Source organism: Macrobrachium nipponense, chromosome 10 (assembly GCF_015104395.2).
Source record: "Macrobrachium nipponense isolate FS-2020 chromosome 10, ASM1510439v2, whole genome shotgun sequence".
In the NCBI taxonomy this organism is placed as follows: domain Eukaryota; kingdom Metazoa; phylum Arthropoda; class Malacostraca; order Decapoda; family Palaemonidae; genus Macrobrachium; species Macrobrachium nipponense.
Genome location: NC_087204.1, coordinates 88,372,802 through 88,390,583, shown reverse-complemented (window position 1 = coordinate 88,390,583; position 17,782 = coordinate 88,372,802). Strand labels below are relative to the sequence as shown.

General features: G+C 36.5%; 1 protein-coding gene across 1 annotated transcript in view; it reads left to right on the top strand.

Annotated features, from left to right (window-relative positions):
• Positions 1-247: 247 nt before the first annotated feature.
• LOC135223746 (uncharacterized) overlaps positions 248-17,782 on the top strand; it is an 85,029-nt gene continuing 67,494 nt past the window's right edge. The window contains exon 1 of the mRNA XM_064262500.1: positions 248-2,204. Within this exon, the coding sequence (XP_064118570.1) occupies positions 485-2,204 (1,720 nt within the window). The 5' untranslated portion in view covers positions 248-484. The remainder of the gene's footprint in view (positions 2,205-17,782) is intronic.

The following is a 17,782-nucleotide window of genomic DNA, read 5'->3' as shown; positions in this document are numbered from 1 at the left end:
CAGGATGAGAGAAACTGCAGCAACGGCAGTCAAAGGAAGTGTCGTTGTCCAATAGATAGCGCAATATATGCCATCTCCTTGAAACTCGCAATGCCTCGGCCACGAAACAAGCCACCAGCGAAGTCCCTGTAGAAGGCGAGGAAGCCCTTATGCAAAAGCCTAAAGGAAAGAGAAAGTTCCCACCGGCTGTAGCCGTCGCATCGGCTCAGCCAGAGGTGCTCATTCGCTCTTCGCCTGTAGCCGGGAACGCACCGACTTCGTTGTTCTCTCGTCCTTAACTCGTTGGCGGATTTTTTCCCTGTGCAATGTGCGGTCCTTCGTCAGTGTGCCCCGAAGTGATATAGACCTTACTTCTCTTACGCCTTCTCCATCTGAGCTGGTACTCTATGCGGCTGCTCGATTCTTAAACAGATATTGCTCGTTGCGAGTTCGATATCTAAATCATCAGTAATTACTTGTTTTGTTTAACTGACAAGATATAATCATGAAACTTTTACCATTGCTGTTAATCATTTGTGCGATAGGGGCTGCAAACGGCATTAATTTCAACATCTTCAGATGGCCCTCTTTTAATCGAAATAAGGGGGGAGGAGGAGGAGGAGGATATGGTGGCGGTGGAGGAGGATATGGTGGCGGAGGAGGATATGGTGGCGGTGGCGGCGGAGGTGGTGGCGGTTTTCGACTCCCAAATCCTCTAAGAGGCCTCAAAAGATTGAAGTCCCAAGCCTTCACAAGTCTCAGGAACCTCAAAGCTCCCATCATAGAAGGTATTCGCAACCTGAAGAGCCAGGTCCTCGATTTTAAGGGGAACCTATTTTCCCAAGCAGGAAATTTGTTTAACAAAGGCGGCGGAGACAGTGGAGGCCAGTCCAGTTATTACCGCAGACCTCCGTCTCATTATGGAAACGAAAATAGTAATAACGGATATTTTGAAATCTCTTATCAGCCACCATCAGCACCATCTACTGGGTATGGCGCCCCTCAAGCACCATCGTCAAGCTATGGGGCACCACAGGCACAATCATCGGGCATTAGTGCTCCTCCTCAAGCACCATCATCAAGCTATGGGGCACCACAGGCACAGTCATCGGGCATTAGTGCTCCTCCTCAAGCACCATCATCAAGCTATGGGGCACCGCAGGCACAATCATCGGGAATTAGTGCTCCTCAGGCACCATCATCAAGCTACGGGTCACCCCAAGCCTCTTCAACAGGCTATAGTGCTCCAAGGCAACCTAACAATAACTTAGCACCATTACTGGAGACAGGAACTGGATTTAGAGAGTCTTCAGCACCATCAGGTTCTGGTTACTCATCAACAGGCAGCACTGGTTTCAGACCATCAGCTCCAGCAGGTACTGGTGGTACTGGTAACCCAGCACCTATCCAGAATTCTTTCTTGGGTGCCACAGGGCAGCAAGCAGGTGGTGCATACAATACCCAAGCTAATAGTGCCCATCAACAGCAGTCTCAGATCAATGCTCCTCTCTCAGCTGCTATGGCCATGGGCCATTTACTGAATGAAGACGAAGTCATCAAGGGAACAGGACAAGCCCAGTCTCCTCAGTGGCAGCCTGTGGTAGGACCCACCGGCACTGCTCCTAATATTGATGTTAGGGCACCTGCTAGTATAAAACAGGCGAATGCAGTAGAAAATACGGTGCAGTACACAGGTACGCCGACGCCAGTGAGAGGTACTGCACCGACCACAGGAGAGCCTCTCTTTATAGACCTTGATGGGTCAGGTGGCATTGATATCGGCGCAAGCTCTCCGGGATCGCAAGCAGCACCAAGCGATCCTGTTGCAGCTGTTGATGCCGAGGAAAACTTTTTCATTTCTGCCACCGAGGATTACGATGACATTCTACTAGTAGACAAAGGAAGCCCAGACGCAGCTGCTCAAGCTTTGGCGAAGGTAGTTGATGCTGCTCTTCTTATCAATGAAGGAACCGACAACAACGAACTCGTAGGTCCTAGAGGCTCATCTGAAGGCAAGGCTTTAACTGGAAGCCGACTTCAGGAGGATGTAGTGTTGATAGAACAAACAAACGACATTGATGTTAGTGGCGGACGGACATTGCACGCCCTGCAACCTGGTCAGAACTCAAATATGATGTTCTCTGGACTCATGGAAGAGCTAAAACTCAACACACTGATGGCACTGATAAGGAGAGCAAATCTCGAAGCGATGCTCACCACGGAAGGTAAGATACCCTGGTTTGGGGAACCTTATGTCTTAAGAATGTTAGTAACGAATCGACAAATATGTAGCTTGGTTAAATGACCTAAAAATCTAGAAGCCAAATAATTAATATTGCAGTTTATATGTAAATATTTTGAATCGTGTGCTTGAAGCTCTCACCTTTTAGAAATTTCGCTGATGAGGATGAAATGAGAATTTGATTAGTCTATCTTGTCCAAACCTAGGAATTCAAAACGTATATTTGAGAATAAAAAGACAGGCTTAATTTGCAACACAGAGAGCGAAGAAAGAATTGACTGGTTCTGGAAATTTCCATTTCGTGGTGTAAATGATAACTCCAGTAATCGTGTAAACGAGAATGAAAGTTTTACCTTATTAGTTTGACGTTTCATATATATATATATATATATTATATATATATATATATATATATATATATATATATATGTGTGTGTGTGTGTGTGTGTGTGTGTGTGCGCGTGTGCGCGCGCGCGTGTGTGTATGTGTATTCAATTGGTAATCACTTGAATATGGATTAAATTCTGTTAGTTTGTTCAACCTTTCTTTGCTGCTTATTGACTTATTGCGAAATAATATTAATAATACTAAATTATTATTATTATTATTGATTACTTATTATTATTGTAGAATCATTCGAAAACGCTGTAAACAAAAATGTAAATTACAAAACCAACAATGATCTTATAAACTTTCGATTAGAACGGGAGAATTCCACCTGAAAATGAAAACGCACAGTGAAACCGTATCAGGCAGCACGAGATGTGGAGGGAGGCAGAGCATCTCTCTAATGAGCAGGCAAGGATGCCGAAACGTGCAATTTGTTATGCTAACCGTTCTCGCGCTGACATTAAACGTTGATAATTGACGATGCGATGAATGAACGTAGGAAAAGTCTTACGTTGCTCCGGCGTTATTCTGACGCGGAGAAAAATACGAACGGAATAAGAAACACCAGCTACCTTGCAGTAATAAGTGGTACGAACACCATCCTGAAGGAGTGATAGAAAACGATCAAGCAAAGATCCTCTGGGACTATAGTATCAGAACAGATAGGGTGATACGTGCCAGTAGACCAGACGTGACGTTGATTGACAAAATCAAGAAGAAAGTATTACTCATTGATGTCGTAATACCATGGGACACCAGAGTAGAAGAGAAAGAGAGAGAAAAGATTGATAAGTATCAAGACCTGAAAATAGAAATAAGAAGGATATGGGATTTGCCAGTGGAAGTTGTATACACAAAATCATAGGAACATTAGACACCATCCCAAGATCCCTGAAAAGGTATCTGGAAAAACTAGATGCCGAAGTAGCGCAAAGGCTCATGCAGAAGAGTGTGCTCCTAGAAACTGCACACATAGTGAGAAAAGTGATGGACTTCTAAGGAGGCAGGATGCAACAAGGAACCCCACACTATAAAAACCATCCAGTCGATTAGGATGACTGTGATAGACAAAAGAAAAAAAATTCTAATAATATTTAGCACGAAACTATATACTTTGAGAATAAAGAGGATTTATTAAAAACGAATAAAGAGACCCATTGTTAGTAGAGAGAGGAGGAAATGATGGTTACGATTACAAAAAGTAAATGAAGTATATTAAGAAATAAACGAAAGAAGTAAAAAAAAGGTGCATTAAAGGATGGTACTAATAATGGATCGGAGAAAACTACAAGAAATTTATGCTGTTCCCTGCCTTTGCCAGAATGTCAATGTACTTCGTACACCAATAACAATTATAATAATAGCAGTAATAATAATGATAATAATTCATTATTATTAATATATTATTATTATTATTATATTATTATTAACAGAGGTAGATGCAAATAATGCCATTGATAAACGAAGTGAAAAAGAGTAAAAGACATTTTAGTTGACAGAATAACAATATGGCTGATGAATGAACGAATATAAAAAATGAGCAAAAGGGATTGAAATATTGCTTTAACGAAAACGTTAGGAGGAAGATAAAGGTACAAAGAAATGGGTAGTAATTGATATAGAAAATATAATGAATTGGAAAAAGCTAATGGCTATGAATAACGACCAAACCAATAAGAGAGAAAATAAACCAAGAAGGGAGAAAAATAATTTTTCAAAATCAAACGCAAAGGAAAAGATAAAATAGCAATGGTTAAAAGGGGGAATAAATAAAGTCAAGATGAGGAGTAATCCTATATAAGTAATCGGTGAATGCGAATGATAAATATAAAAAAAGGAAATGAAAGAAGAGATAGCTCTAACGGTAATCATAAAAAAATATAGAAAAAATTAAGATAATAAAGAGCACTAAAAGAAATTACGGGAAATTAGAAAATAAAAAATTTAAAAGTAAAATCATGAGCAACAAACCGACGAGAAAAATAAAAGCAAACTTAACTCTCAGAGTCTGGAAGCTGGAATCCATTCACATGTTGCACCTGGAAAGTCTGTCCGTCATGCTTGACCGCCCCAGCTGATTCCAGGAAGTCAAGTAGATCTCATTAAACAATAAGAAATGAACGAATTTTTTTACCCGTTTTTTATGAAAAAAAAAAGTCTAATTTGACTTCATTAGCTCGGCGTCAAACTGCTGGGAACAGTGGAAATGCACATCTCTGAAGTCAATTTTGAAAGGAGCTTTTTTTATTGTGATTTTCTTTATATTCATTTATTTGCATAAACTGTACTTCATACGTTAGTTTAGCAGTAGCAAGGGATCGACAACATTTGTAGTACTTTATATATATATATATATATATATATATAATATATATATATATATATATATATATATATATATATATATATAATATATATATATATATATTATCCTTTATCACGAGATGTGTATTTGCAATCGCCATAGTGAATGTAGGAATATTTTACACACACACACACACACACACACACACACACACACACACACACACACACACACATATATATATATATAATACATACATACATATATATATATGCATTTATATAAATAATGCGTGAGTTAAAAGCCACAGTAATGTATATGAGAGCGTATTTTTCAGAATACAAAAAGGGTTAAAAAGCAGGTTGAAAAATATAGTCTCATATACATTATTGTGGATTTTAACTCATTATCTCCGGTCACGGCATAGTAATGCACCATAGATAAATAATATGTTTGTGTGTATACATATTTTCTTTGCAAGGTTATTCATATTACTGGTCTGTTTTGGAATTATGAAATGTCATTAGATAACAATACACTGTCAATGATGCTCCCGGTCATGCAATTTGCTAATAATATTAAGCCAGTCACAGTTACGCTTTCAAGTTGCTTTTTCCAAGGGGTAAACGTTCTGTTAGCCAGAATTAAACGACATGTGAATTGCAAAGTTGCGATTATAATATCACTGTGGATTAGAATGAATTCATTCCATGTATGAGTTCCTCTTTGGACAAGTGGTTTTCGCGCTTGGCTATCAATCCGGTGGTCCGAAGTTCGATTCGCTGCTCGGCCAACGCGGAATCAGAGGAATTTATTTCTGGTGATAGAAATTCATTTCTCGATGAAGTGGTTCGGATCCCACAATAAGCTGTGGGTCCCGTTGCTAGGTGACCAATTGGTTCTTAGCCACGTTAAAATATCTAATCCTTCGGGTCAGCCCTAGGAGAGCTGTCAATCAGCTCGGTGGTCTGGTAAAACTAAGATATACTTAACTTCTTCATTGCATGTATGGAAAAAGCCCACGGGGTCACTGACTTGAAATTCAAACTTCCAAAGAATGTTGGTTCCAACCTGCGACCGCAGACTCCACACTGCAGCAGTAACTGATCGTGAAACACAGCCAGTAAGTTTCCATCACCCTGGGGCGAGGCGCGAACTTGCAATATCTTAGCGGCATGCCGCGACGCTAGCGTGACATGACGCTCAGATGTCGGGAGTTCTTGCTTCCCCCAGGGCTATGAAAAATCACTGGCTCTGTATCACGATCAGTTACTACTACAGTGTGGCGTCTGCAGTGGTCGGTTGAATCACTGACCTTAGGCTGCTGGGTTCTGGGAGGGTGTTAAATGGCGATTTTTCACATAAATATCATACTAGTAACTCCCCAGTTTAAACTCCCATGATAACGAAGATTTTCACTTGTGGTAGTTTCCACGTAATTCTGTTGTTAGTTTTTACTTAACTCTTATGCTAGTTTTTATGTAATTCTTAAAGTTAGTAACTCTCTTGTTAGTGTTCACATAATCCTCATGTTAGATTAGTTTTACATAACTCTCATGTTAGTCATTTCTTCATTCTGAAAGGACTCTGAAAATGGAATTACATTAATGAGTTTTCTTCAGATTGACAATCCGTGGAAGATGATTTTTTTTTTCGCCGAAATTTTTACTGGCATCACAGTGCTTTATTTATTAGTTTGTCATTCTCCTTACAAACAAACAGAACGGAAACAAGCTTTTTTAAGTATCTTATCTAAGGATCAGCAAGGTATTGGACTCGAATAGACTGACTACTAATTATCGTGAACACAATCCGGTGCATATTAAGTGGCTACTTTGTGGAACGTGAGGTAATTTGGATTTCCTGTGAGATAGTTCGTGCAATGTCTTGAGTGCTGTAATTTTGGTATTTGATTGAAACAAAAGTAGTTTCGTCATCGATGACCTTGTTCATTTCGTCGCCAGTTTTGTATATCAGTTCTGTCTGCCATGACTGAGGAAATTGATAATTTTATTGAGGGAAATGATACTGTTTAAACTTCGAATGACAACCGGAAGCGGCTTCTTAGAGTCTCTCTCTCTCTCTCTCTCTCTCTCTCTCTCTCTCTCTCTCTCTCTCTCTCTCTCTCTAAGCAGTTTCGATATTCTTTTCTACCCATCTGTTGAAGTATGAATATATTCGCAGAAATGTGTCATTTTGATAATAATCCACACTGAAATATAAGAAAGCGTTTGATGTGTCTGGTCTACAGGACAACTAAAAAACAATTGAAAAATGTAAAATGGCCTTAGCGAAGTATTGCAAGCGTCAAGTGACAGTATTTCAGAAATTAATGAATAAACAGAATTACGAGTAACCATCGCCTTTTATGTCATATGTAAAAAATATCAATGAAAAATGCAAGATACTTGAAATGACTGTCTGGTAAGTTATGGAGTTAGGAATCATTTAATCTTTTGTAAACATTATATTAATAACCATCATAACATTTTAGTAAGGATAGGAAATACCCCAGACTCGCACGGAAGCTTCGAAGTAAGGCCAACGTCACTGCTTTTATTTCATCAAGTTCGAGAATCGCGCATGCCATACTCTCTCTTTTTCTCTTTCTTTGTTATTTAATAAGTCTACACTTGTAAGTCAGTAAGTTCCTTCCGTTTAGCCACTTCATACGTGATTTAATATCCATTTTCGAACAAGTTTACTGTTATGGGTAACCTTGGTAATTATTATTATTGATTTGATGGTCATATCCCAGAAAAATAATTATCCATCACCTTTCTTTAGTAGCAATTCATGACTGCAGATTCTTGAGGTGTTTTGTTCCCATTTCTGGTTTGCACACCGTAGTTCCAACTTCATTGGTCTGGCATCTCATTCATGTACGCGCTTTCCTAGTTGTGTTTTGAATACTTACGTATACTATACATGAATAGGTTTAGAAACACACTAGCACATGTAGGAGTATATGTGAGTATGAACAAGATACCCATTCAGTAATCTAATTGCATGAAGTTCGTAAATCCACAAAAAAAAAATGCGAGTTTCATGGCTATAAAAGTGGATGATATCACTGCTAAATATAAGAAACGAGTAAAAACAAGTAAATTATAATTTCAGTATCAAGAAGCATAAATAAAGGCTTCCCAATACCTGTACTTGGCCCAGAACTCACCCCCTCCCCTCTGAAAAAAATAATACGAAGGAAAGAGTGGGATTCTGTGCCTGACTATATTTTTTAAAGAATTATAATGTAAAAGAAACCTGCATTTTCATTTACATTTGGTGTACTTATTTAAGTTATCGGTTTGCAAATCTCGTCCAAATTTTCATCTTTCCCTGAAGTGAAAGTTTGTTTTGTCATTGTCCTCATTAAAACATCAAGTCTGATTGTGATGCAAGTTTCGTATTCTCATTCTAATTCAACCTCTGGTCAACAGACATCTAACGTCATTTGAGCGTTGCATATTTATCCAACAATCCATAAAGAGAGACATCTTAAGAGTAATGTTTTCAGTGACGTTTACGATTTTTCTTTTGCTCATAAAGACATCCAGTTTTGAAACCATCAGCGGTTAAAGCGGTTAGCAATGGTCAACTTGAGCTCAGAGACTGTGACGCAAAGAGAGCGCCATCTGTTGACAAGAGAAAAACGTTGGGAAACGAAAGCCCCTTCTTGTCGGTATGTATGGAAGTGTATGGGTGAGTTTTCCTGAGGTGACTGGCAATGGTATTTCACAATAGACTGCTGCCTTTGGCGCTGGTGGGGCGATAACTTTGAAGAAAGAGGGAATAAGGAGGGGCCAGACGCATACTTTTGGGAAATATATAAAACAATTGGAAGATATTTTCAATCAGTACCGGAATTGTACATTATCTGAGTATGAGATTTTGAAATATGAAAATATAAAAACAATTTTATTAACCAATGCTAAAATTGATTAAAATCTGTGTTGAGTGATTTGAACATGAAATGAAACTTATGAAGAACGATTAGTTCTGGATAATCTGAGTAATATCCCTGGATTCTTTTTAATGAAAGTTGCTAGGAATACATGAAATAAACGCTAGGTAAAATCAAAGTGCAAATTAAATGCTAACTCAAGTTAAAATGTTAATTTTAGTAACATGATAGTATTCCATGCGATTAATGCGTTTTAATCAACAATTGTTTGATATATAATAGCTGTACACACTCACACAGCCATTATGTATACACACACACACACACACACACACACACACACACACACATATATATATATATATATATATATATATATATATATATTATATATATATATATATACAGTTCGTAAGCAGGCAGAAACATAGATATAGCACAGCTGATCCAGTCCACCTTTAATCGCGTCAAAATTTATCGACGCTGGTCTTAGTGACGAAGATCAAAATATTCCGCACCAGAAAATAGATAGATAGATGAATACTGATTTGAATTCAGAAGGGAGTTTTGTATCACTGTATTACTTCTCTAATAGTTCGTTGCAGATTCCCCTTGAGCGTCCGTACACAACGAAGGGAAAAATAGGCCTCGCATATGTCAACGATTACCATAATGTGAAAGTCTCCTGTGGACAGCTAATTACATGGTTTCTTGCTTAGAAACCATATTCCGTTTCTGATATTAATCATACGGCATATTTGATCCTATTGGCCGTGTAATTAGATGTAATTCTGTGGCATTGCTTTTGATATAGTCTGTTTTGTTGAGTTTCTTTTCTCCTCAGTATTTTATCGAAATAAACAGCTAATTTTTGTTGTTAAGTTTCATCAGCAGGGGCGGGCGGTTTGGTATAAATTCTTCACTGGGAGAACGAAATAGTCTAAAATACAGATTGTGAAATTGAAAATGTCATTTCACAGAAAAATGTTTGGAATTCCAGACAGTTCAGTCAGTCACACTCCTCATCTTATCATTTTCCCCCTTTTATTTGGACTTGTAACACTGGATATTTTCAGTTTTCTTTAATTTTCCGTATATTACTAAAATGGTTGTACTTGTTTGTACAGTCGGGTAACCAAGCAGCATAACAGGACATAACGAAAACGAAAGTCCCACTACTGCCATGCATAGACAACAAAGGAAAATAGCAAGTAGCAAAACATAGCATAACAAAAACGGAAGTTGAACGAGGTCCATTTATATCCACTATCATTTACGTCTATTGTTCCAGGAAAACGATTCCTTCCTCCTCCTCCTCCTCCTCCTCCTCCTCCTGTAAAGGATGGTGAGCGTGACCCTCTTGATCCGTCAGGATTAGAGAGGTATCATAGCTCAGACACGACAATTGTGGTTTAGTATGATTAGGTGACTGGCGCTCTTTGGCAACTTTTATGGCGGAAGTTGCCTGTTTGGAGGGAAGTTAAGAATGCCCGAAGGGTCCATAAATAGGAGGTCCACACCAATCCTTTTATCCCCTTCAACCCATTTCCACCTCAGGGATGGGGCCTTTGCTGGCGTTAAGCTAGCTTAATCCTTACCAAAAGCCATCTTGCTCTCCGAATGTGCTTAGAATTTGGGCAGTTTAGCATCTTATTTTATATATACTTGTATTCTTAGATGAAAAACTTTATTTTTTGTTGCTTATGTATGTGGAAAGTGATATAATGGTGAAATGCCTTCAGCAAAAATGTTGACGTGGTATACTGTAGTTGTAAAAATTACAATAGCAATTCAGAAAAGGTTTTGAACCATTATTAAGCGTGTGATAATAAAATTGTTAATAGTAATGCTGATGACATTGATGGTGGTTACTATTATTTACTCTGACTAAAGGAATCATTAAATAATAATGAAATGAAAAAACTCGATGGTAGTAATGCCATACAATCATCTAAGTATAGAAATCGGGACGTTACTGTAATTCATCGCAAAATGAACAAATAAAACGATTTTGAAAGCTTAACATAATCACAAGGACATCTCTAGCATTGTGTCTGTAGTATTTATATCTCTGTAACATTTATCTTGACGTAAAGTGCATATCACGCGCTACGTTATTCATGCAGTTATTTTGATGCTCTATTGTTTCTCAGTACGTAACGCCACGGATCGCGTAACGGAAGCTTCGGTAAGAGTATTACAGGACCTAAAGTGGGAAATGTTGCAACTATGATTTATCCTGTGAGAATCATCACTTACGCATAACGAAGCATTGTTGGCGTAGGTGCGGGCGTGTGCGTGTGTATATATTTTGTTTTATGAGGGAAGGGTGTGTGTGTGGTATTTGTCGCCATTCTTTTGTCATCGTAATTCAAAATGCTCGGGATATCATTATTTTTATTTTTAGTACGTTGTACCCACGTTTTTATACCGAAACCCTAAACGCGCCATCATGGAGTGGAATAAAGATTTGCGAAACGAAATGCCCCTGTGAGAGAGAGAGAGAGAGAGAGAGAGAGATACAGTATAATGCCGAGAAAATTAGTATAAGGTTGAGATGAATCATTGTTATTTTTCTAAAAAAAAAAACAAAAAAAAAAACACGAGTTACATTTAGCTATGGAATAGGGACACATAATGAAACAGGAGTTCTTTAGCCTGAATTTATTGGTAACACTGAGTAATAATAATAATAATAATAATAATAATAATAATAATAATAATAATAATAATAATAATAATAATAATAATAATATTTTATTATTATTATTATTATTATGTTATTTATTTATTTATTTTTTTTTTTTTGCTCTATCACAGTCCTCCAATTCGACTGGGTGGTATTTATAGTGTGGGGTTCCGGGTTGCATCCTGCCTCCTTAGGAGTCCATCACTTTTCTTACTATGTGTGCCGTTTCTAGGATCACACTCTTCTGCATGAGACCTGGAGCTACTTCAGCCTCTAGTTTTTCTAGATTCCTTTTCAGGGATCTTGGGATCGTGCCTAGTGCTCCTATGATTATGGGTACGATTTCCACTGGCATATCCCATATCCTTCTTATTTCTATTTTCAGATCTTGATGCTTATCCATTTTTTCCCTCTTTATTTCCATTTTTTCCCTCATTATTATTATTATTATTATTATTATTATTATTATTATTATTATTATTATTATTATTATTATTATTATTATTATTATTATTCAACATATGCACACGTCCATACTGAACAATCATAATCGACAAGTACCCTGGAAGACAAGCTTACAGTAGCAGATAATGGCTATATATAATAGTAATAAAAAACACGCTCACAAGAGAAATACAATAAAGGTAGCGTAAGATAACACAGATATCAAATAACTAATAACTTTCAAAACGACGTTAATATAAAAAGGGTTGAGACAATACGTTCCCGGAATAGGGACATCACGTATTGTCAGTACACCTCATGTGGTTCACTGTAAATATTACTGAAAAAGGGTATTTGCAAATCCCCTTCGGCCCTTAACTGCATCCACTTTTAGCCTTTTATTCTACCTCTCTGTTTATTACATGTGCAATTCCGCGGGGTTCTCTCGGGTTCTCCTTTTGATTCTTATACTTCATCTCATTGATTTTCTGGATCTCTTCATTTTGCTGTCCAACCACTCCGATCCCCTCGTTTCACTCTCTTAAGCACTAAATGTCTGAAAGTACCCCAGTGTTGGGCTTTAAAGTCTAAAATGTATTACCTCCGTACATATTATCTTCCGTCTTACTTTCCACCTTCTCCTAACAATTGTTTCTTAGAGCAACTGCGAGGTTTTTCTCCTTTTAAAGCTTTCAAACCATTTTACTGTCAACTTCCGTTTCAACGCTGAATGATCTCATAGGTCCCAGCACTTATATTCTATTTTATTTTGAAGTCTTAATTTCACAAGCGAAAAAAAAAAAAGCGGCGAAACATGAATTTTGGTTTCAGTTTTCATATGTACTAATGAACTGTCCGAGAACTTAATGGATGTTGATGTTGGTCATTTTTAGAGAGCTTGAATTTTTTGTATTTATTTATTTATTTAGTTTTTGTATCGCTACTGCTGTTTCTGTTGTGCCTATATTTTCGGATATCTTTTTCAGTCTCTTGAGTTTTTCTTGTTCATGTTGATGTATATACATGTCTTATCTATGTTTGTTCTCCACATTTGCCCGTGCAGTTCAGGCAGTTTGCTAATCAGCTTGATGAATTGTTATCACCTATAGAAATTTCTATAGAAATTGTCCTAAAAAGTGTTTGCTTATGGTTAACTAGAATTGACATATAATGACCAAATGCTGCTATTGCCTTGGAACAGTTCTAAGACTTTTATAGCAGTATTAGTAGAGAAGCTGACATAGAAACCTTGGAAATAAGCTTAAGAAGACTCCTAGATATAATTTCTGTATTTACAATTCATTTTGACAGAATTTACGAGTCCTGTCCATTTATTTTGGTCTCGCTTTCATGAGATTCATCTTTAACGGATTAGAACATGAATGAATTGGTATTCAGAAGATGGAAAGCGATGAATCTTTTTTTTCTGTCTCTGAAGTTAGATGCCAATGAGGAAAGATGAGATTTTAAAACTGTGATAGAATGTTTCTTCTGACTCAAAAGTGCGAAATTTTTTAGAGCTGTTATAAAGTGTTTTCATTGAGTGTGTGTGTGTGTGTGTGTCTGAGAGAGAGAGAGAGAGAGAGAGTCTTCATGTGTAATTTTTATTATCTGAAGAGAGAAAGTAAAAATTGGAGACAGAGAGAAAGATTGTTATGAAATCGTAATTGACCACACTCGGGCAAAAATTCCTGCTTACGAAGCGTTGCAAACAATAACAGACGAAACAAAAGATCGAAAGCTCTGTTTTCTCACAGTCTCCATCCTTGTTATCTGAACGAACGTGCGAGTTTTTTCTTCCTTTCGTCTTCGGTATAATCCTTTTGTCAATTGTGCCCGAGACGGGCTGCAGGAATCGTAGTTTAATATAGACATGCTCGTTTTCTTTCGCAATTTCCAGCTTTCCTTTTCAGTATTTCCGGGGAAACAAACGCCTCGTCTTTCTCTACGACACGATACCCATCCTGCAAAAAAAAAGTAAATGAAAGGAAGGCGAAAATAGCAAATACTAGAATTAGACGTCATTTTTTGTCAGCATTCCGATTATTTTTGTTTGTACTATCACCATCTGCGCCTTTGTTTCCCAGCGGGTGAGAAAACCCCTAAATGTGGAAGTCCTACGAAGGAATCAACAGTTGGTTTTCCTTTTGATGAAGGAAATACAGGAATCCCGCGAGAGCTCTCCCATATTTTTGTTTCCTTTTGCCGACGGGTTTTGGGAGGTCCCAGAATGAGAATTGTGACGTTTCCTTTTCACCGAAGAACGTAGAAACCGTGCTAAGGAATGTCAGAAGGTTTCTTTTCACGAAGGAAAAAATTTGTTTTCCCTTACAACGAGGGAAATTTAGAAATACGTTCAAAGTCTTTAAGTTTGGTTCCATTTGAACACATTATTTGTTCTTAAAATTTTTCCATATGTACATACTGTGTGCATTCATATACACACGCACAAAATCACATTTCTCGCTCTGGCTCTCTCAATAAGTATACATACATACATCCATACATATACATCAGCCGTTTCACGGCAAGAGAGCGTGAACTGATGACAACATCATATGTGTCTTGTTTGCAGTTTGTGATTACGTTGGAAGTTATCAGGGAGCTTCACACTTCTCGCTTGTCACTTATGTCCACCACAACTCTTGTGCTTGTCAGTCACTGTTATCTAATAATACTCATAATGACAATGATGGCAATAAGGAGAAAGAACTGAAAACTCAGTGGAGTCATTCCGTCTTAAAAGATTGAATTTCTGTTATGTTGGCCTTTCAATGTATGATTCAAATTTGTCATGCTGCTCATTTAATATTGCGATCTCGTTTTATTCCCAGATATCCCATTAATAATAATAATAATAATAATAATAATAATAATAATAATAATAATAATAATAATAATAATAATAATAATAATAATAATAATAATAAGAAGAAGAAGAAGAAGAAGAGAAGAAATCGAATGCATACAGCACAACAACAACAGCTTTGTTTCTCAATCGGAATCACTTTTCAAAGTTGACGACCTACCTCATGAAGGAAACTCGTTCGATCTAATGAACGAAACTCTTCGGATGTTATTAAAAGGGTGCCGCCTCTGTATCACTTCCCCAGCATCCTCTTCCCCTATCCACAGACTAGATATTCCCCAGTACTACCCTCCTCTAAATCCCTTCGTTTATCTGCAAAACCACTTTCCATCTCGAGAGCTCCTCAATTTCTGCCACTGTTTCACTTTCGTGAATCGAGAAGTCTGCTTTTGTGCTGTTGAGTGTTAGGGGATGTATACACGAGTTATTTTATTATCCCTTTTGTATTACTGCATCCGTTTCTGGTCATAGGTATGCAGATGGCTAAGTGTATATAATATATATATATATATATATATACTAATATATATATATTTATATATATATATATATATATATATATATATATTTTATATATATGTATATATATAAACATCTGAACATATGTATATATATAGCGTATGTGTATAAATATATACATATACATACACATGCATATGTAGGTATGTATGCATGTAGTATGTATGTATATTTTTTTCAAAATACGCATACTGCAACATTCCCAGAAGTTTTATGCGTTCCCCCTAAACATGTATCAATTTAAACACATTTGCCACTGATAACGCAGAAGAAATACTTGTCTTTACAGTTACCAATGAAATGCTTATTAGCCCAAACCAATCACTCCATTTTTACCTCAAATAGGCCTTGATTTGATGATTGTTTCAGTACCTTAGGTAAAATAACGCTCATTTAACATATCTGAATCTAATTATAAGTCTTGCATCATCCGAGTTTCTCATAAACAGAAAAAAAAAATCATCAGTATAACACTATCTTCGGGTTGTTTACACGGCTTGTTCTTTACCTCAAAGGGTACTTGTCGTATGTCAGGTAATTTTCAAGCATCATTATTTTATTCCTAAAATTCATGTCGGCTGAAACTTCTATATGTAGGAAGAAGAGATTTAAGTTGTAACTATCTCTCTCTCTCTCTCTCTCTCTCTCTCTCTCTCTCTCTCTCTCTCTCTCTCTGTCCAAATATGTGTGTATTATCTATGCACACATCCATGCACACATATAGTGTATATATATATATATATATATATATATATATATATATATATATATATATATATATATTCAATGTACCACAGTGAAAAATGAGGTTATATATATATATATATATATATATATATATATATATATATATATATATATATATATTCAATGTACCACAGTGAAAAATGAGGTAGAAGCTACGGTCCTACAGTTAGATGATGCCTTTCGTGTGAAAGGGCACGTTATATGCAATTTCAAGAATCAAGCAATTTAAAATGATAAAAGTAAGCTTTTTGTGGCATGTACTAACAGATTATCCAAGACTTTAAATTCGGTAAAATCTTACAGAATCCATACTTTCTAAGCCATTGCTAAATGTTATCTTGTTTAAATTTCGTGATTTCATTGCACAATTTCGCTGGCCGCGTTACGAAAGCAAGAAACCCAAGTCCACTCGATGTACTAGTGTTCTTTTACGCAAAAGAAGCAACCCTCGGCGTTATTGGTGTTGCTCTTTGGCTGCAGATTTCCCCAATGATCATCCGAGGTAGCCACGCAACGAGATGCGGGTAGTTTCATTAACGACGGTTGCAGAAGTATTGCCAATGAGCCACAGCGGGAGCATCTCGAAGAATGTTGTCATATTTCGTCGTTGCGTTGCGCACCCAAAATCCCAGATCTCCAACGATAATTAATAAGCTCTTCACCGCGAGATGATGTGCTTTAGTGTGGGGGATGATTCTTCGAGTCTTGGAGAAAAGCAGTTTTCTCCCTAATTCTTACAAATATATTATTGACATAAAAAAAAAGTATGGAATCATGGCGCATGTGGATCCGGATACAATTTATTTGGCTAAAATTTCTTCTCCGAAGTGGAATATGGGTAATAAATTAAAAAAAACCAAACAGCTAACCGGTAAACATGGATTAGCTGCTTGTTCTTGGTGGGGTGAGGTGGGAGGGGATGGGTGGGGGAGAGCATTGGTGGGTAGAATGTGCAATATGTTTGCTAAACCGTTGGCCTTTGGAAGAGCAAAGTTAAACCCCATTTTAGGTTTCAAAGCGAACAAGTAACTTGACGACATTTTTGAAGATCAGGAAGATAATTTAAAAGGCATTTAGTTATTTGTTAATTACTTGTGCTTATCTGTTATCCTCATCGAGTCGAGAAATGTGATAGCCCACTAGCAATCATGTAGCAGTTAATTTCGAAAGCCACAGATATTTGCTAATTTATATATATATGGTTGAAAATTGCCTTCAGAACTGTAACAAGTTGTCATTGCTTAGAAAGAGAAATGAGGACATCCATACGCATATTTGTAGTTTCTAAATAATACTCTTGAATATATATATATATATATATATATATATATATATATATATATATATATATATATATGCTTAAAAAATCACTGTAGATGCACGTGCCTTCATAAATAAGCGAATCTTATATATAATTCATAGATCATATATATATATATATATATATATATATATGGTATATATATATATATATCTATATATATATATAATATATATCTATATATATCTCATATATATATATATATATATATATATTATAATATATATTATATATGCTTAAAAAATCACTGTGATTGCTCGTACTTCATAATAAGCGAATCTCCCACAGGATTCGCTTATATATATATATATATATATATATATATATATATATATATATCTATCTATCTATCTATCTATCTATCTATCTATAT